Below are 21293 nucleotides of genomic sequence, written 5' to 3' on the forward strand. Positions count from 1 at the left end.
AAAATTCAAAGAGCCCACAGCGGTATATGACCTGATAACAGCATGTGGGAGATTAATAAAAAGTTGAACACCCAGAGGATCTAAGATTGAAGAGTGATTTATTGCTTTAGTCACTGTGAAATGATTATCAAATATGCAAAAAGTCCTCTTTTATTTTAATCATATGTTGAATATGTCCGGGTTTTGACAGCTGGGGAGCCAATAACACGCCATCTTGGGTGTCACTGAGTGCTTGCATAACTTGAACTGATTCTTTACGCCACACTACCAGAATATGGCAATGTAGCTCTTTTGTTTAGTCACCCAATTTGTGCACAGTGAAATATCTCAAATGCAACAAGTGTGCAGTGGCATAAAACAGTGGAAGCACTTATTGTCCCAAGAGGATTCACTACAAAGTAGCAGTGTGTTACAGTACTGTGCAAAAGTTTTGAGTTACATTTCATTTCTTTATATTTTGCAAGAAAATTTGGAAAGTAAGTGCACAGATTTATTGAAGCATGTGTGAACATACCCAGAAGTACAATATAGAAGGCGAAAACAGAGTTTGTACAACCCTAATGAGCTTGAAGGTCAATGTTTGCGATTGTTTGACCACCTTTATTCTCCAACACACCCTAAACCCTCTTAGACAAACTTTGACCTTTCGTTAAATAGTCTTCAGGAATAATTCTTCAGGTTTCTCAAAGGACATTCAAAGCTCTTCTTTGGATGTTGGCTGCCCTCTGTTTTGTTGTGTCTCAAGATGATCCCACACTGCTTCAGTAATGTTGAGGTCCAGCTACGGGAGGACAATTGATTACTAATTATTTTCTTTTTTTCACACATTTGGGATCATTGCTTTCTGAAAGATGAAGCTGTTATCAATCCAGATGGTATTGGAACATCAAAATTTGATGTTTTTTCTGCATCCATAATTCTGTCAATTCTGACGACATCGCTGCACTCACTGTTGTACCTTTCTCCTGACCTCCGTGCATATTGTGATAATTTGAGGTGAAATGTTCAGATTTAGATTCTACCTCTTGTCCCTGAAAAGTATTCTTCTTAATAAAACTTAATAAGTTTTGCCTAATAATAAATACTAAGATTTTTATCAGTGAGTTTCTCCAGTTTGTTTGTTTTCCTCAAAGGAATAATGGGATCCTGTCTGGTGATCCCACTATTTTACCTTTAGCACCTCTAGGAAATTATACCTTAATCAGCTGATTGGCTCGTAATAAAAGCAGACATTTGCTGCAGTCGAAAACCAAATTAAAAAAAAAAAGTAAAAACTAAGATGAAGACATGAAAATGTTAGATGTGTGTCTTTAGAGCAGTTAGAACCACAGACTCGCCTCTGTCTAGCAGGCAAAAATAATCAAATTCATTTGTTAGGAAGGTTTTTCACTAATTCATCAGTTACAGGTTGGATAATGTCAGTGTTCCTTCTTTTCCTGTAAAAGTTAGATTTTCAGAAGTGGGAAAAAACTCTTTTGACTTATCCCTAACGTCTTACCTTTGTAGAAAAGCAGCTCATTCCTTTGATAGGAATGTGCAGCAGAGGTGTGTGTGTGTGCCTCGTGTGCAACTGAAAATAATTAGCTGGTCTACTGGGCAAAAAAAGCACAACTGTTTTTTTATTTTATTCTTTTACATAGGTCATTTTAATATGTGTGTGCACACGTGTGTGTTGAGCCAGATATTGTTGGAGCGTGTGTGTTTGTGTGCGCACAGACGGTATTTTAACATGGCTAGCCGACTTCTTGCAGCCCACAGTTAAACAGTGACTCACAGATTCCTCTCTCCCTCTCATTCTCTTTCTCACCAACCTCAACTTTTTCTCATCTGTTTCTTTCCCCGTTCCCCTCCTCAATTTTTACCACTTCTCTACTTTTCTATCTTCCTCTCTCTGCTTTACTGCCTTGCTGCTGTTCCTATCTACAGGTTGGGTGCTGACTACAGCAGACTGTCGGACAGAGGTGCTTTTTCTTCCGCTTCTCTGCCTCTTCCCTGACTATGCCAGCTTTAAAACCAGTAAGTTACAGTAAAACCACACCATCCCCCCTCTGCTCTTTTAATGCTATTTTTGACCAACACTGGTTCTGAAAAGTGTGTACAGTATGTGCATGGATGCCTAAATCAGAAGCAGCAGTACATGTTCTTGACTGGAGCTGCTGGTTTAAAAAAAACGTTTCCTGAAGCACATAGACACACTGAGCCCCCGAGGGCCCCGGGGACAGCTCTACAGCAGACGGTAGAGCAGTCCACTGTACCTCAGCAACACCTCAACACCAGGTGCCACAAAGAGGAGGAAGGAGGCAGGGATGATGGGGAAAGAAATGAGAATTGTAAGGGGGGGGGCTGAAGAATGAGAAAGATAAGAAAGGAGCACTAAAGGAAAAAGAGAAATAAAGTTGGTGGTGAAAAGAGAATGACAAAGGTAAGATAAGAATGGGAAGTAGAGAGGTGAGAAGACAGGAAGGAAATAAGGCTTCAAAATAAGTTGACAAGAAGAATAAGAAAAAAAGGCGAGGATGAAAGCTGACCAGCAGACAGGCAGAGATCTAAAAACAGGCCAGAAAGACAGACAGACAACACAGCAGACGGGAGAGACAGAAGCTGTTGCAGCCAAAGGCATGTGGGGGAGGGCAGTAGCACTCCGCTGCTAATATCCCTGCTGCTTTGTTGTGAAAAACCCCAGTTCGCCTTTTAATGGCGAACTATTCCTTTAATGATAGCAGTAAAACACTCTCGCACACATACATAACACCGTTCCTCTCCACCTGACAGGAAATGTGGTTCAGAGCGCAACGTGACAAGTCACAGTTCAACTTTTACAACTTGCAGGCCAAACACACACACACACACACACAAAACAGATTTCAAAAGCAAAAACAGCACTATGAATAGTATGAAAAGTTTTTCTCAGTGACCTATATGCAGCAGAAATGTTGGTTTTGTCTGATTTAAGTGCCTGTAAGTTTTTGAAGTAACTTTGTTTGGGAGCTGTCAGTCATGCAGGCAGGCAGGCAGGATCTGTGAGGGGGAAGAGACAATCTCACTGAGAGGAAGCTACAACATGTTCTTTACATGAAGTCCTTTTCATCCGAGCTTCCTACAGTGCACACGCTGCTTTGCCCGAGCGCAATGCTGAACCTTTAGGATCCACGACAAAGTGAAAACCTGAGGAGAGTGGTGGTAGTCAGGTGATCAGCCTTTTGTGATATTCATCAACAAGGATAAGTAGAGCTTAAAAGCATAGCAGTGGCTCTCAATGTTATTCTGAAGCTGTAAATTCCTCTTTGTTAGCCATGTGGATCAATCATGTCTGGACATTTGGTTTTGCTGGCTAAAGAGAGATTATATCATTAAGCAACCATAGAAGATAGGACCTTGGATTGGATGTGGAAATTACAACTATTTTAATTTGTAAGCTAGCATGCAGTTTTAATTGACTTTAACTGAAGCAGACAAGCTTCTTCTCCCAAAAGCTAACATTCTTGTGACCCTATATGTCCTATAGTATAGGATCAGGCAGGAGCCAAACTGTTCACTGCTTTTTAAGATGGATTATAAATGATGCACGTGTCATGTGCAAAAAACGAACCAAAACTGCAGGAAGAGGGACGGCTTTTCCTGCTGTGCATTTGTACAGTTATTACCAAAGAGAAGTGCAACTGTCCTAAAGGAGAGTGTGCACTCAGAACATTCAGTGCAAATGAGCTCACGTGTTTAGTTTTTACACAAATCACGATATCTTCATGCAAGTTACTTTACTGTATAACCTGTTTTTTGTACTTGCAGTCTATGCACAGAGTGATATATCATGCCTTCTAAGCACATAATGCTGAACACCCAGCATTAAACTCACTCAGCTCTCTCTCTATTTGTTCAAAATGCAAATTGAGTCATTCTGTACAATAACATTCATGTTTGTATTCTCCTAAATTATTGATGAGATTTTGTTTTTAATTGAGAAGAAAACCTTCAATATTTTAAAGTAGGAAGGGCCGATGCCTCTTAGTTCTTCCGGACAACCTCCAGGGACTTACAGCAAAACAGTGAGGAGCAAGCAGATATAATGTTAAAACATGAGAGCTCTTCACTGTGTTCGTGTGTCCCCCAGTAGCACCCAGCAGCGGGGGGCTCAGGAGCAGAGTCTGACCTTTGACCTCCCTATGGAGTGTAGTGGACAAAAAGGGATTTTCCCTGTAGGGATTACTAAAGTATTGCATTATCATTTGAATGTAGCTGATTGCATCTTCGTCAGTCTACACTTCAGCCTGCCGACCTTTCTGTAGAAACCCACGATATGACCTTCTCTTCCGTATCTGCTCGGTAAAGGTCTGCATGCACAAATGTCAAATGATAAAGAAACAATTAGTTGCGTTGTACGTCTCCCACTTCTATTCATTAAACAGCATCCAAGCTACATTTTATCTCAGTGTCACACCTCTTTTACTTTACTCCTATGGCTTCATGTCGCCTTGCTGCAGCATGTAGGAACTCCTAATCTAACTCAGGCATTTAGCACATAAACACACATTTTCTGGTAGATTTAAAGCAACACTAATGCAGGGTCAAATTACATCAGCAACAGTAGCTCATAGCATTCTGTGGCTGACAAACAGTTTTGAGATGCTTCTGGGACAAAGCTGCTCAAAATGTCACAGACTGTGTCTCTCTTTTTTCTTTCTTTTTTCCACATCTCAGTGTGCACTGGTTGCAGCGTTATTGCACAAGACCAAAGGCCAGCTAAAGCAAACTTAAGAAACAGCAAACACTGGCATTCTGTGAGTGTGTGTGTGTGTCTTTCTTTCTGTCTTTCTCTGTCCCTGTGGTCAACAATCCCTCTGCTGGCCTTTATCCCCAAATCCCCATGGACAGAGAGTCAGGGGAGAGGGAATGCTTAAATGCTTTGAATGATGGTGTGGAATGCTAAAAAGCAGTCTGTGTGTGTGTGCGTGTGTGCATGGTGGTAAGTGGGGGGGGGGCAAAGTAAGGGGGAGAGGGGTCTCTTGCCTGGTCTAGGATCTGGTATGCGTGACTGAACAAGAGGAGGAGAAAGAGAGGAAGAGAAGAAAAAAAAAAAGCACCCAAACCTGCCTTTCTAACTTCTAAAGGGAGACAATGGCTACTGACTGGCCTGGCAACCCCCTATGTGTGCGTGTGTGTGTGGTGTCACTTCACACACAGGACACGTCCTGATGGAAAGCAGAGAAGAGGGAGATCTGCTCTAACCAACTTTTAGATCTCATTACGCCGCACATGCAGCTGCACAGACGCAGCTCTGCCACATGTGAAGTAAAACACTGCGAAAAGGATCCAGACTAAATGCCCCAAACCCTTCATTTAAACCAGGAAATCCACCAAATACACCCCCCCCCAAAAAAAAAAAAAAAAAACCCTGAGAGTTGCATCTGGAACTCAGTTAAGCTAAACACCTTTTGGTAGCGTTGTAGAGGACAAAAAAGAAAACAAAACAGACGTTTATGATTAGAAAAAATCAGCAGGGTAGAACAGTTTCCTGCAATAAACGCCTTGGTGATAATTAATTACACAGGCCCTGGCAGCCAAATCAAGACGGCAAGCATCCATTTTGAATCTGCTCATAAATAATAAAACAACACAAGAGAAATTTTTTCAGCCCTTTTGAGAAGCAAGACAGAACTGATGAGGGACAATGCTCAGAGATGCGTGGGCGATTATTGGGAGTAATGTATGAAAATAAGAGACCTTATTGTCTTAAATGCGCCTGAATATGGAATATATCTTTGTAGGACAAGAGCAGAGCAGTTGTGATTGTCTTTATGGGAAACAAGATTAAAATACCTTGTGGGTATTTTTTTATATTCCCCCTCCAAAAAAAACAAAACAGAAAACAATGGAGCGCTACACCTACACAAAAGTAATCCACACCGCTCTCGTTCGTTCATTATATAAATATCTTTAATTGTTTTAACCGTAAGAATATAAAACAATTTAATTTTGGGATTCTGCATTTTTTCTCTCTTTACAAACACATAATATACAGTACATCTTTTTATTGTCAAACACACGCACGCACACTCACTCACACACAGCTTTTTCAGCAGGACGCACATCCGTAGATTAATTTTCTAGCAGGTCATTGCATTACATTAAAACGCGCACACACTGGCGGCGGTGTGCGTGCGCGCGTGTGCATGTGTGTACAGCCTAAATGCGTGTGTGTGTGAGAGAGAGAGAGAGTGAGATGGGGAATAGCGAGGTGGAGAGAGGGTGAGTGAGTGAGTGAGTGAGAGAGACGCAGTCTGCTTGTAACCAGAGATGGGAAGGGAGAGAAAGAAAAATAATCGATTACTCCTTATTCTAAGCATGTCTCAAAATGGATTTGGGGTATTTTTATTCAGGGGGAGAAGGGTGAGAGATGGTAGGAAAAAGAAGAGGGTATAAAAAAAATAAAAAAAACTCCTCCTCCTCTCTCTATATACCGGTGAGAGCAACGTGAATATGAATGTGTCGGTATAAACGTGGGAAAAGAAAAGCCACGAACCCTGATTTGTTTCCACGAATAAAGGCTAAGATATAGAAATCACTTCAATTTGAAGTACGACGCTCTGAGCAACATTCACTTGACATTTATCTCCACCAGCATCCCTTTCACAACAAAAATACCTACAGCCTAATAATCCTGTAAGGACATACACTGGGTTTTTAATGACGGTCTGATCATACCTTTAACATGCATCTATCGTTATAGAATCACTACAGGTATAGGCTTGCAATCGCATCTCCTTTATATTGATCAAAGCTTGAATGCAATGCATCTCTAAAAGGGTGTAAAGTTGGACTTTATCCCTTAAAAAAAAAAAAAAAAGGAAAATTTTAACAATATAAAAAGCTCTTGCACTCAAGCAGGTTTTTAATGTATTTTGCATAAAGCGACGTCCTCTCACTCTCTGACTGGATCTGACAGCCCGCCTTCCCCTTTCCCCCTCTCGTGGCTCTCTCTGGGAAATTGCTCTTGTTTATGGGGGTAAATTAACAAAGGTAGTTAGATTGTGTCCTGGTCTCCTTTCTCTAGCTCTGCTCAGGGAAGAGGGAGGGAGGGTAGAGAGAGGCGATGGAGGGATGGGGGAGGGGGCAGACACAAGTCCCTTTAGGCACATTTTCTCCCAGTCTCTCTTTCCTTCTTAACAGTATACACCCTTTGAAAATAACCACATACGAGGTAGCCAAATGTTTTTTGTGTGTCTGTGTTGGGTTTTTTTTGTTGGTTTTTTTTTTTAGGCGTGATGGCTGTAGCGGAGATTAGTCGTAAATGCCTCAGACTCACTGCAAAAATAAAAGTCCCACAGTAAAGTTTTAAAACCTCTGTTTTTGACTTTTAAGGATGGATGCAAGTTTTCGCATCCAGAATTTTCTGGAAGCAAGTGTCAGGAAGAGAAGCCGATTCTTCCATTAGGGAAAACGACACCTGATTGGAAACAAAATCTGGCAAACAAGCTGAAGTTATTCTAGTCCCAAGTCCAGTTTTTGTGAGGTCTTAAAACTCGATTTGAGACCAAAACATTGCGTTTAACACGGATTTTCGTGAGCTCATGACAGAAGTTTTGAATTGCTTTCTGCCAGGCTGAATATTGGAGTCAAACACTGATTTCAGTCCTGCAAGGCCAACAGAAAGAAAAATAAAACATTTTGAGCATACATCCTGGTCACATGGGAGAAGCACACTTTACACAGAAGGGGGAAAAAAAGGAAGGATTTCTCTCTTTTTAAATAAGAAAAGAAACTCCTCTGCCCACACATCCCTCCCTTTTCCCACTCTGTCTCCATCCAAAAAAGAAAAATAACACACACTCCCAAAACAAAAACAAAAAACCAAGCATTTCCAATCACCTCACTTTCTCACTCTCTGTCATCTGCCAGAGTCCCAGGTTCAACACTTTAAGGCAGGGGAGCTGTGTGATCCTCTCCAGTCCCCTCTTGGTGATCTTGGTACATCCATACAGGTCGATGCCCACCAGCTGGGTGAGGTGGTCCGCTATGAGCTCCAGCCCTTTGTCCGTGATGCGCACACACTGTCCAATGTTAAGGGTCCTCAGCTCGTGCATCTGCCTCACCATCCGGTTTATCCCGTCGTCGGAGATGTGACACGAGCACAGAGACAGGGACTTGAGCTGGTACAACCCCTGAGCGATGTACGCCAGAGTCTGGTCTCCTATCTTGTCACAGAATGAAACATCAAGCCCAGAGAGTCTTAGGGTGCCCATAGCAAGGTGCATTGTCCCCGTGTCGCTTATGTTGTCACAGGAGCGTAGGTTGAGGCTCCACAGGGAAGTCATATGTGAGAGGTGGATCATCCCTGCGTCTGAGATCCCCCCACAGAAGCTCAGGTTCAGTACCCGGAGCTTGGTCAGCCCCTTGGAAATGTGTTTGAGTGACAGGTCTGTCAGTTTCTGACAGTCTTGGAGGGTCAGGTACTCCAAGTTCAAGCAGCCCTCTGCTGCACTACGGGTCATGCCCGCCAAATGTCCAATCCCCACATCTGAGACATGTCTGCAGGACCTCAGATTGAGGCTCTTGAGTCTGTGGAGGCCCCAGGCTATCAACAGAAGCCCAGTGTTGGTAATGTTGCTGCAGCCACCAAGCTCCAGCACCTCCAGGTTCTTCAGATACTGAGCAATCCTCCCTAGACTAGAGTCTGTTATCTGCTTGCACAGACTTAGGTTCAAAACCCGAAGTGATGGGATCTCCTGCACGAACGCATGGCCCAGCCCGTTATCCGTGAGGTTGTAGCAGCCGGACAGATTGAGGGACTCGATGTTTGGCATTCCCTGGATGACATAGCTCAGGCTGCGGCGCAGAGACAGGATCTGGACCCTCCGGATGCCCCTGGCCTGGAGGCTGGGGAATAAGGAGGGATTCGCCCTGCGGAGGTGCAGCTTGGCTTCCACCCCCCTCCACACTGACTTGTGGTAGGATGCGTCCCTCCAAGCGATGCACACTTGGGCTACCCTGCCTTTGTCCCTCACGTCCAGATAACTGAAAATCATTGCCAAAATTTCTGGGAAGAGGCACGAAATGTGCGTCTCCATTGTTTTTCAAAACCCAGGCATATAAAAATTAATACTCCACACCTCCAAGGCTTAAAAGAAAAACAGAAGACTTAACTCAATCACACCCTCCTCTCGCACAAAATGCAAAAGTATCAACAGTCCCAGCTATCCACAGAAGTAAAAAAAGAAGAAGAAATTGGAGTTGTGTGTTTCTCTCTTTTTCTCACACTGAACTGTGCAAAATCGATCAAACTCCCTCCAGTGCCACGTGATCCGGTCTGGTTGCGCAGTAGGATTCAAATGTATTAAAAAAGAAAAAAGGGGGAAAAAACAACAAAAAAGAGCGTTTATTCCTGCCTCAACCCCTCTCTCCGCCAAAAAGAGGAGGAGAGGGGGCGAAAGGAAGAAGGAGGAGGAGAGGAGGAAAAGCGTCAATCCTTCCCCCTCTCGCTCCCTCTCTCAGACGACGCTTCCTTGTATTATACCTACAAAAAGCCTTCCTCTCTCCGCCGTGCGAGGATCCAGACGGTCATACATTTCAGATTAAGAAAGTAAAAACAAAACCAACTCGCTTACCGACACGTATTAAGAAGCGACCCCATGGTAGAAAAGCAAAAAAGATAGAGTTGGAGCGGCTTTATAGGCAGAGCGAGAGAGAGAGAGAGGGGCGTCCTGGGCTCAAAGCCTTTGTCTGCTCTTTTCAAACCGACTTGGCAGGGACCCCAGCACTTTAGCTGTACCGAAGGGGTGGAGGGAAGTAATAATATCACCCTCGTCTCTTTAAAATGTATTTAACGACAACCACCGTTACTACGGGCGTTTTAATAGCACGTCGTTACACCGAAACGTTCTTACAATGATTTAATAGCAGATGTAGCTTGAAATTAATTCGCTATTTTATCGACCCACCCCTACCCCCTCCGTGTCACACAGTTGGTTTGTCCCGCCTCAGCTGGAACGGTGCGAACAGTTTCCCTTGGAAACCAACTTCTTACAATTCAGTTCACTTTGGGCTTTAACCCTTTGAGCGGACCACACGGGAAACACAGGGAAGCCAAGTGGAGAAGCTCCTTTCAGTCCGCTTACTTGGCATGAACGTTTAGTATTTTTATTCTGAATTTGTTGTTATTGTTGTTGGTGTTGTAACTAGAGCGCTTCTACAGCTGCCAGCCGCGTTCATTGTCTTTTATTGTAAACAGCCCCTCTCCGTCCACTCTCCTCCAACACTTTACTTTATTGCAAAACCAGAAAATAAACGTACTTTTCCAGAGACGATCAATCAACATGTCATCAGTCAAATACTGGGAAGAATAACTGTGGCTCCAATAAAACAAAACTGAGTTTAAAGAATAGTTTAAATAACGCTGAAAACAATGTACAACCCGTGAGTAAAATCCCTTTTAATTAATTTGAACATGCTTTATTGGCTTGGTATTTGGCAGAAAGTTGCCAAAGCCTTAAGACCACATCAGAGGTTGTGTCAGTGTGTGTGGGTCACTCCCTTCACTACACACACACACACACACACACACACACACACACACACACACACACACACACACACACACACACACACACACACATATAAGGTTGCTGTTCTACAGCCACTTTTTACAACTAATAGGCTCATGATATACAAATGTACAAGATACATACATTAAAGTTGGAGCATAGATTACTATGGTAATAAAATATTCTATAAAGTGTAAAGCAAATAAAATGTCAAAGGCTTTCTTTCTCTCATGTGTCTCTCATAAAGAAGCAAACTTTGAAGCTGTTGTCTCACATCTGGCATTGGTTATGTTTTGATAGTTGAATAATCAAAGACTTATTTTAGTCTCAGCTGATGGCACTGAGAATATATCAATCAGTGTGTGTGAGTTTCAGTAATAGATTGCTATATATAGATGTTTTCTAATGTTGCTTATTCAGTGTATCAAACCATAATAATGACCAATTATAGCAATAAAGGTACATTTTAAAATTTACCTTTGTTGCCTAAGTCAAGAAACCATCACCTGCACTAGTCTAATTTAGTTAGATTTAGGATGTTTCATAAACCAAGAATGCATCTGAAACCTATGTAGACAAGTCGATAAGGATAGGGAATGATTATTAGGGGAAAAATGGATATTTCAGTATAGAAATATATTGTGTAGCCCATATGACATCTTAAAAAAAGATTTCTGTAAATGAAATAGCCAACGAACAAATTCAAACATGATTTGGATAAGTGAACCTTCCTGAACAGTCTTAAATCTGAGAGTCAGTCCTCATGAGGGCATCTTCAAAATCTACTAACTGCAACAAAGTACTAACAATTTGGATGAATCAAAAAGCCGTAGGGAATTGCAAGAAAGTTTCAGAGTGTTCGTCTGAAACTTTTACTCTTTCTGCATGCACACAGCACGAAAGAGAAAGGCAAGCCGTTGTGCTGCAGCCGCTCACTTGGAGCGGCGTGCATGTGAATATATTACAGTGTGATAGATTTGTGGATATTTCTTGCTTTGTACATGATTTGTCTGGCATCTGTTGGGCTGTCCGTCCATGCGCTGTCAGTATTTTCCAGAGCGTTATTGGTTATGAATTTGCTTAACTGCTCAGTTGGGGAATCTGTGTGTAGTTTGTAGTTTCTGTGGTTTCATGCATGTTAACTTAACTGGTAATTCTAAATTAGTGTGCATGGTTCTCTGTCTCTCTGTATTAGCCCTGTGCTGGACTGTTGACCTGATCACAGTATACCCTGCTTCTCACCAAGTGTTATAGCTTCCATCCCCCATGACCCTGGCAGGTTTAGTGGTTAAGACTAAGGGGACTAGTGGATGATTGCAGGGACTGTGTAATGATGATAAGATATGGCTGGCAAAACTATAACTTTTATTGCCTTAGTTTAGTAGCAGGAATGCTAGTGTTCCATATCCTCCACTGCTAAGGCAGCTGTGTCTATATGTGTATGTGTAGACTGAAATTAAAAGATGTGACATTTTCTGGATGCATCTCAAAGCAGCAGTGTAATTTTGTTGCTGCAAAGTGACCATCGTGGGTGTAGTGCTAAATTATCAACTAATGTTTGCAAACTTTTTCTTACAGAGGGTTGAAACTGATGAGACATACCATGAAGATATGGGAAAGAGTTTTTGAAGCTAGGTTAAGAAGAGAGGTTATGATCAGTGAGCAGCATGGCTTCATGCCGAGAAAGAACACTATTGATGTGATGTGGTGCAGGACATGTATGAGGATGGTGAGACAGTGGTGGCATCTGTTGGGCTATCCGTCCATGCGCTGTCAGTATTTTCCAACAACATGCCAACAACATGCTGACAGATGAGGTTAGGCAGCAGTCACTGTGAACTATGATGTTTGCAGGTGATCTGTGATCTGTAGTGAGAGCAGGGAGCAGGTGCAAGAGAGCCTGGAGAGATGAAGGCATGCTCTGGAGTGAAAGTCAGTAGAAGCAAGACAGAATACATCTGTGTGAATGAGAGGGACAGAGGTGTAACAGTGAAACTTCAAGGAGCAAAGGTAGTAAAAGTAGATAAGTTTAAATACCTGGGTTCAACCATCCGTAGCAAGAGGCAATGCTCAAGGGAGGAGGAGAAGAGAGTGGAGATGAGATTTGATTTGTAAGAGAAGGAGAGCAGCAAGAGTGAAAGGGAAGGTTTATACGATGGTAGAGAGACCTACTTTGATATGATTTGGAGATGGTAGCACTGACAAAGAGACAGGAGGTGGAGCTGAACATTGTAAAATGTTTATTGGGAGTGACCAGGATTGAAAGGATAAGAAATTAGTACATCAGAGGGGCAGCTCAAATCGAGTAGTTTGAAGACAAAGTTAGGGGGTGAGATGATTGGGAGATATCCAGATGGTGGATTTACTAGGCAAAGGATGTCGAAGATGGAGCTGCCAGGTCAGAAAAAAGAGGAAGACTTAGATTCAAGATGTAGTGAAGGAGGACATGCAAAGGGTTGGTGTGACTGAGATGTGACAGGACGATGTTAGGGATAGGGTAAAATGAAGGCAGATAGACAGTTGTAACAACCTCTAAAGTGATAAGCTGGAAGAAGAAAAAGCTAGGAAATTTTGTTAGCAAGCCGTCTTCATAAACTGCACGGCACAGATACAGATATCTTTTATTAGTGCAACACTAATAAAATACTTGAAGTTTGTGCTCAGAAGTTTGGAGCACAAACCTCTCAGATGGACTATACCTCACAGCAAGTCATATTATTTGCCATTATTCAATTAAATTAGAGAGCAGACTGATGCTGACTACAGCTAAGCCTTTTACTTTAAGTCTTAATCAAATTGAAAAGGGTTAGTTATAAACAAGACCACTCGTCTCAGTTATTATTATTGATTTCTAAATTATCTAATGAAACTAAAACTTTTTTGTAGGCAGTCTTATAAGAAACTCTATTTTTTTGCATGGCTTAATTTTTTCAGCAGCAGAGGTTGTCAGTTGCTATATGCATACACATTACAGGATATCTATGTGATTCTGTAGCCTTCGTCATGTAAACACGATTGTTTTTAAATGTTCGCATCTTCTCAAGCACACACACATGCACGCACGAGCTTCTTTGTGTGCGCGTTTGTGTGCATGCGTGCGTGTATGTGCGATAAAACGACAGGGGAGCCGTTTGCTGTAGCCCGTGGAGTGTGGCAGAGTGGCTACGAGATAGCAAAGAGAGAGGAAGAGCTGATGAGAAACATAGAGGCAAAGCGATAGGAGAGAGGCAACAGTGATCAGGTGCAGATAAGACAGAGGGAGAGGGGCTGCAGAAAACGCCGCTTTTACGTGGAAAAAAAAAAGCAGCCATGCACAACTGACGGCAACTCTCCTTTCTCCCACTTCTCCCTCTTATTCTCTTGTTCTCCTTCCTCATGATGGATGTTCAGATTCGTCTTAATGCAAAGCCCAAATGTTACTGAAAGGGCTGTTGATCTCTTTAATAATTTTGCATGACCATGTTCCCCATATCCTTTTATATGCATCTGCACTGAAAGACATAGAAAATAAAATTCACTGTCTTTGTTCCATGTAAAACTCTCAAATGACTTATATTAGTCTCAGCTCAGCTGAGCTGGGACTAATATGCCCTACTCTACGTTAACAACATCAAACAAATGTTTTCCAGTACGCAGTCTAATTTGTGTTACTGTCTGTTCTGTCTCTCTGAAATTGTACTGTATGCACACATTGTTTCACTACTTTCTCTTTCTGCTTCTCTTCACAATTCTTCCAAATTATTGCCATGAATTATAGCGTTAAAACATTACCAACATGAATTAGAATGAGCACGTATACAAGATGTGTTATAACAGTGTTTATAATTTAGCACGAAGAATTGCTCATACTAGCCCGACAGTTTAAACCCAATCCACAACAAGGTGCTCTCTGTGAGTTTTGCTTGTAACTGTGTGTGCCTCATAAAGTATAAACATTCATCAAAATATCTATCTCAGGCTGGAAAACACTCGTGCCTCCAGTGTGAACACAGAAGTATTATGGGGATCCAGCCAGTACAGAGTCATGCTTGCCTGCAACAACTCAACTGCAAGTCACCTTTGGGCAATGATACTATGTGTAGGTTAAATACTGATTGCTGGCTTTAAGAGTAAAGGGAACAACCACTGGGAAATTCACTCAGCAGAGGAAGAAACACAAAATACATGAAAGAAGTGTTGATGAGAAGCACAGTGGACAGTTTTAATTGTTTTTATCCCTTGGTTGCTACAAATAAGTTCTTTGTCATCTATTAATTCTGCCTTTTCCCAGAGGCAAAGCTAAAAAAAAACAAAAACAAAAATTAGCAGATCCACAAATGTTCATCTGCAAAGTTCTGGTTAGGAACAGTGCAGAGTCATAAACTGCGTAAAAAAAAAAGAAGTGTGGGACTAACAGGGGATTTAGGTTTCTGTTTTAAATATGCTCTTTTGGTACACTGTAACTGCAAAACCGTCTGAAACTCTATGCTGGAACCTGATGCGCACATCACATCAGCGCAGATCACAGCTATCGTGATTGGCCTGATTCCTCCTATGCATTGACGGCTACTTTTTCACAGTGAAAGAAAAACAATTATCACCTCAAAACAAGGAATAATAATTATAGAGGCATAGGACTGACAGATGTGAGAGATTGACAAAATTAGCTAAACAAAAAAACCAAGAAAAACACGTGATCACAACGAAGAGTGGGGAGGCAGGAGAGAAAAACAACAAAGTCCCAGGATTTTATTTCTTTTCTATTGTGGTTAGCAGTGCACAAGGTAATTAACACCATGCACAGGCATGAATAATGGCTACGGCCCCTCAGATAGGTTACATCATAACCGGTGTGGGTAAAAGTCTAAATCAGCAGTATGAGGTGCAGCCAATGTCAAAAAGGCTTTAATATGTAGTCCTTCTAATGGGCTGCAGGGGGAGACTCCTCTGTAAAAAAAAAAAAAAAAAAAAAGATAATAATTAAAAAAGAAAAGAAAAAAAAGAAAAATAAAAGCAAAAATTAAAAGGACTTCTTTAATTTTGTCTTACTACACCATGACTGCGACACCATGGCTTATATTGAAGACCGCTTCTAGGCTTTAAAATATACAGTGTGAATATTATTACTACTATTTGCAAGTAGCCAAGTATAGATAACATAGTAGTATTTGGTTCAAACATCGATTTGAGCTTTTTAAAACACATCAAAGAAACATAAAGGCTGTATTTATAAATGCAAAGCACCTAGTATGTCCCACTCTGCTTTTAGCTGTAACTTCATCAAGGGCAAAAACAAAGCAGTTAACTGCACTGTCCCCTGTGGCTGCCAACACCTACGTCCTTGGTATCCGGGCACAGAGTGTGTCATGCATTTTCAAAATAGCAAACCTGACATGAATACCAAGCCATATAATGATACAGCAAACACCTTGAGATCTAAACATGGTGGGAGATTAACACCAGCTCTCAGTTAAATGTGGCTAAACTGTGGCCAGCTCTGGTCTGCTGGACAAACCTCCCGGAAATCAACAGGGGTGAAAGAAGAAAGCCATAATCTGTTTAGTTAAACCAAACCGTACATGGATTTTGAACTTGTTTCTGTGTATTCATACCAAAAATTGACCTTAAGACTGTAGCCAGACTGGCTTGTTCAAAAAACTTTATATGCATCACCAAAAGTGTCTTTGGTTTGTCGCTCTCGTCATCTGTAGCATGAAAGAAAGAGCGATGAGGTAAAAGATGCGTAAATAAATAGTCTAGAAATGACATAAAAACTGAGAGGCAGGTCTATATGCCACAGGCTTTCTCCTCAGCAGCAGTAGCTGAGTCTGTCTCTGCATGACCTGCCTGTGTGTCTGTGTGTGTGTCTGTGTGTGTGTGTGTGGTGTGCACACTGCATTTTTTTTTTCTCCTGTTTTCCTGTCTCCCTCTGTCTGCCTCACATCACAGCTCTGTGTGCGTGTGTGTGTGTGTGTGTGTGCGTCGTCTTGCTGCTGTGGTGTGTCATACCCCTCTTAGAAAACCCGCTGGGCCCAAGCTAGCACTCACACTGAGTGAGAGAGCAGCGGAAGAGGGATAGATGGATAAGAGAAGGAAGACGAAAAGTGAGATGTGGGGGGGAGGAATGACTACGGAAAAAGGAAGTGGAAGAAAAGAGTGTCAGTATGTTAAAATAGAGGTTAAAAAAATCAGTGTGTGTGTGTGTGTGTGAGAGAGAGAGAGAGAGAGAGAGAGAGAAAGAGAGAGTGTGCTTTCTAAGTGTTCTATAACACAAGACTCTACTCGTCATGTGACCAGACGTGTGTGTGTGTCTGTCTTTTTGTGCATGTGTTTGTGTGTAACTTTATGTGTCTGTATTTGATGATTCAGGGGAGGACTCTAACTGGATAATTGCTCTCCTCCACAATGTGATTCTGCACCCACAGCGATTGCTGGTTGCCAAGGTTACATGGGCGTGTGTCAACACATATCCCTGAATGGCAACACCTTCCTGAAAGGATATTACCATGACTCGGTAGATTATATTTCTTTTTAGCACACAAACAAAACATAAAGAATGCGTGTGCGCGCACACACACACACACACACACACACACACACACACACACACACACGCATGCATGCATGCACACCAGCATATGAAAGAAAACAGTAACAACACCTCAATGGCCCTAAGATGCATGTGGGTGTGTACACATATGCACGCTGTACACTGTACACCTTAAATCTTTTATGTTCCTTCAGGTCTTTCCTCGCTTCAACTGTACAGTACTTAAACATGGTTGTGTGTGTGTGTGTGTGTGTGTGTGTGTGTGTGTGTGTGTGTGTGTGTGTGTGTTTTACACCTGCCTTCAAAGCTTCTCTGCTCTTCTCTTCCCTCTTTCCCTCCCAGCTCCCTTCTTGCATCTCTCTTTCTCTCTCCCTCTCTAATAATCTCCCTCTCACATGGGGGCTGGTGTGTCTTCTTTAAGCTCACGTTCTCTACAAGAGGCCAGTGAGCTTCAGAGCAGGGACCCCCACTAGGGGGTGGGGCACTGGCCAACCCCCAAAATTTGCTGGTCCCCAAGTGGGCCCCCTGGCAAGATTGTCCTATGTTGGTAATAATTAAAAAAAAACAACAAAAAAACATGATCACAAGAGAGAGGATGACATCCTACAATGAGTTGAAACATTAACTTGTTATTTGTTCCTGCAATATACAGTTTTTGCCCTTCGTATTACGTCACTTTGTATGTCCCTCCAGATTTCCTGTCGTCAACCCCTCCCCTCTACTGAACCCCTGCACTGTTCTGTTTTTGGTGTGCCACCTAAATATTTTTAGTGGCCCCCATATGGCCACCCCTATGAAAAAATTCTGGAGGCAATCTTGTTTCAGGGTTCTGCACAGTATCTTAGCTGTCCCTAGGACTGCACTCTAATGGACAGAGACCTCTGATGTTGTGGATGGAATGCTGCTGGAGCCACTCTTCCATTGTGGTGATCACTTTAGGCTTCCTTCAGCCCCAGGTACTTCTTAATCTTCTTGTGCTCATTTTTTCTGATGTTATACTGTCAGATGGGATTTCCACATCTATCACAACTGCTCTCTTTTGCTTCTGATCAGCCACCACTATATCTGGTTGGTTAACCAGCAGCTGCTTGTCTTGAACTTGAAGTCCCACAGGGTCTTAGCCCCGTTATTCTCAGCTGCTTTTAGTGCCGTGCTCCAGCGGGACTTGGAGACGTATAATCCGCATGAGGCACAGATGTTTTTGTACATTATCCCGGTCACTTGGTTGAGCTTTTCAGTCTACGCTGGCCCCAGCTTGCATCTTACATCCTGCTGTGTACCGGAGTGTCTCAGGGGCATCGTCATGCAACCTGAACCTTGGGTCCTGTCAACTGTGATAGACATCTGCCTTCATGGATATGGTACTTGGGACCTGTTCATTCCCTGTCATGGTCAGAGTCTCTGTGTGCCACTTGTCCTTTTTAAGCCTCCGGTACTACCTCTTGATATCAGCCACTTCCTTCCACCTCTGGTCTTTCAAAGTATTTGCTTTTCCTCATCTTTATCACCATATGTCTTCTGCCTGAAGCACTTTCAGACCAGGTTATCCTAAGGGCCATCTTCCTGATGTAGTTAGGGTTAGATGTTCCTTATTTCATCCCAGGTTTTGGTTTTAACACTCCTTATTCTGCTTCATCGCATTGCTCATAGAGCCTTGAGGTGTTGGACTTAGGGTTAAACCCTCTGTGTGTTGTGAGAAGTTTTCCTGTCTTGACATCATTATGATGTATTTCTTTCTGTGTCCAGCTTACTATTCTAGCTGATTATCTAATGATTTTCAAGGCTGAGGTCTTCTTCTTACCACTACCACACTATTTAACTGTTGTAGACCGTTGTGGTGTGTACTATACTCAGGTACATGTAGGTGTCCTGTAAGTGTCCTGATGACATTTGCTACACTCATCCAGCTTTGGCACTGACAGTGAGTTGATGTCATCCATGCATAGGAGGTGGCTGATGGTCACTCCATTTTTGAGTGTGCTTCCATATTCACTCTTTAAGCTGGCTGAGGGGAGTTTGGGACACAGCAAAACAGCAGCATCACCTTTGTACGTGCGACACTTGGTGGTGAGTTGTGCAATGGCCTTTGAGTTAACTTCCAGTGTTGTTTTCCTCAGCTGCTTGAGTTCTTGAAGGTTATCAGTGAGGGTTAAAGTGTCAAGAACTCTAGGATCCGCGAGGGCATTGAGGCTTTGTTGCAGTCAATCTAGGGGGTGCTCAGATTAGTCTGGCTAGAGTCTTGGATGACTGCTCTGTCGTATAGTGCTGGTGGATTTGTCCTCTGCTTTTCCTTCTGATGCCCTTCTGAGCATTATTCCTGTGCTGTTATGATGCCTGAGAGGCAGGTTATCAACTAGGTGTTTGAAGGAGTTGTACCCCTGTGGGGACCTGCCTGCTCCTAGGTAATCATATAATCAGATCAGATCTTTATGCTGTCCAGCTGTCCAGCTGTTCACGCCTTGCTGTCTGACTTAGTGATGTTACTTTTTTCTGCTTTGGATCTGAGGGATTGCTGCTGCTTTCTGGTCCAGCAGCCATTTGGCATTTGTGTTTTAGGGATGCCTCCTTCCCACAGATGTTCTTTCATTATTGCACAGTCACAGCTCTACTCCTTCTGTTATGGCACAATATACATGGCCATTAAGAGCAAAAAGACAAAAAGGGTGATGCACAAAAGGGTGGAGACACCAGGAGGTCAATGCCAGGAGTTGCAAGCCTATTTTCTGTGTATCTGAGTCGCTCTTTTTTACATCCATCTCTATCTATCTATCTTTACCTCAATTTCTTTTTATTTGTTCATTTTTGTGCACTTTCTCCTACCTCTCTCTCCCTCTCTGGCAGCTCTTCTGTGCTTCCATCTCACCACAATGCCTCAAAGATTGCATGTGTGCATGCATGTCTATGAGTGTGTGTCTATGTTATGCACTGCCGCTTTGCTCCAATTTTTTGCACCACACAGGCTGCCTAGGTGTGTGTGTGTCCCTTCAACAATGCTTTTCTTTTCTGCCAGCTCTGCAGTCTGACATAGGAGATTTTTCAGTCCGTGTGCTCTCTCTCCCTCAGTAGTCAGCATTTTGGCATTTTCTCAATGCACTCTGTCATCTTTTGGCATGAATAGTCTGCATATTGTTGTGTGTGTTTATGTGTGTGCTTGTGTCTGTGGATGTGTGTGTGCATGCATTAGCCTGACAGGATCTCTCCATGTCTCTGTGTTTGTACCGGGACCCATGAAAGTGTAAAACAGTTCATTTTCAATCCTAGAAATTACTCTCGGTGGTGTGGATATACAGTGCGTATACCAATGCCAGAGCAATGAGCAAATACGAGACTGAGCACAATCACCTGAGTCCTCCCGCAAGACAAGAGCTATTCAAACAATTTAACCAGAATTTGTTCAAATGTTTTTACCTGTTAAGACTTGTGTTAAATTGGTGTGAAACTCACTCTGGAAAACACGGGACTTCTTTAAGAAAAGCAAAAGTCACTCAAGCAAGCTGTAGTCTTAAAAAAACTCTAACTGGACTTAGTCAAAATCTAAAACCAAACATAAGACCAAAATAAATCTTAAAATACTTGAGCTTTCATACCGAGATGTGTCTTTGAAATATCAACGCTTGAATGAGAAAAATAAAAAATATTCAGGACACAGATGACTCGCCAACAGTTGATAAATGTGCTGCCAAACAGATTTTTACTCACCAGCTGGCTCCCACATCAAAGATATTTTAAATAACGAAAAAGATTTAATTCCAAATTTAGGTTGCGTTCATTTTATTAATCTCACATTATTTTGGTCGCTTGCCACTCGTACACAGAACAGCTTAGATTTGAATCCTCTGAACAATCCTTTTCAAATAAAATTTAGCAAAGTACGTCTTCCCAAGTAAAAATAAGATAATAATAAAATTTTCTATAAACTGCAGGGACTCCTCTCTCATTTGCCTACAGTGACATGTCCCAGTGTCTTCGTTATAAACATTGAATGACAGATAGCTGTTTCCACAGCAACCAGTATGCATGTTTATATGGGTTTATGGCAAAAAATTACATCCAGATGATGAGAACGAGAGTTGAAGAAAACCTTGGACTTTGTGATGATAATGGTAATCGACCTCTGCACAATTCATCTTTGAGAGAATATGAACATCACAATGCTGATGTTCTATTGTAGAAGGCAAAGGTGAGATCAAGACAAGGGAGAAAAATGGATGAATGGATGGTTGCACCTA

The 21293-nt window shown here is 42.2% G+C and overlaps 2 protein-coding genes across 8 annotated transcripts in view; one reads left to right on the top strand and one right to left on the bottom strand.

The window, feature by feature from the left end:
• wnt5b (wingless-type MMTV integration site family, member 5b) overlaps positions 1 to 21293 on the top strand; it is an 86439-nt gene that overhangs the window by 41708 nt on the left and 23438 nt on the right. For 3 of the 7 annotated variants that reach the window (XM_085252720.1, XM_085252722.1, XM_085252721.1), the window contains one exon: positions 1927 to 2016. The exons of the other annotated variants lie outside the window; for them this stretch is intronic. In XM_085252720.1, coding sequence (XP_085108846.1) covers positions 1999 to 2016 — 18 coding nt within the window. In that variant the 5' untranslated portion in view covers positions 1927 to 1998. The remainder of the gene's footprint in view (positions 1 to 1926; positions 2017 to 21293) is intronic. 7 annotated transcript variants of the gene reach the window in all.
• On the bottom strand, positions 5907 to 9734 carry fbxl14b (F-box and leucine-rich repeat protein 14b). Its single transcript, XM_085252719.1, has one exon. The coding sequence runs from the start codon at positions 9060 to 9062 to the stop codon at positions 7860 to 7862; it is 1203 nt and encodes a 400-aa protein (XP_085108845.1). The 5' UTR covers positions 9063 to 9734; the 3' UTR covers positions 5907 to 7859.

The sequence above is a fragment of the Mchenga conophoros genome, linkage group LG17 (assembly GCF_057382185.1).
Source record: "Mchenga conophoros isolate Kocher_MC1m ecotype Shallow Benthic linkage group LG17, M_conophoros_male_GT1.1, whole genome shotgun sequence".
In the NCBI taxonomy this organism is placed as follows: Eukaryota; Metazoa; Chordata; class Actinopteri; order Cichliformes; family Cichlidae; genus Mchenga; species Mchenga conophoros.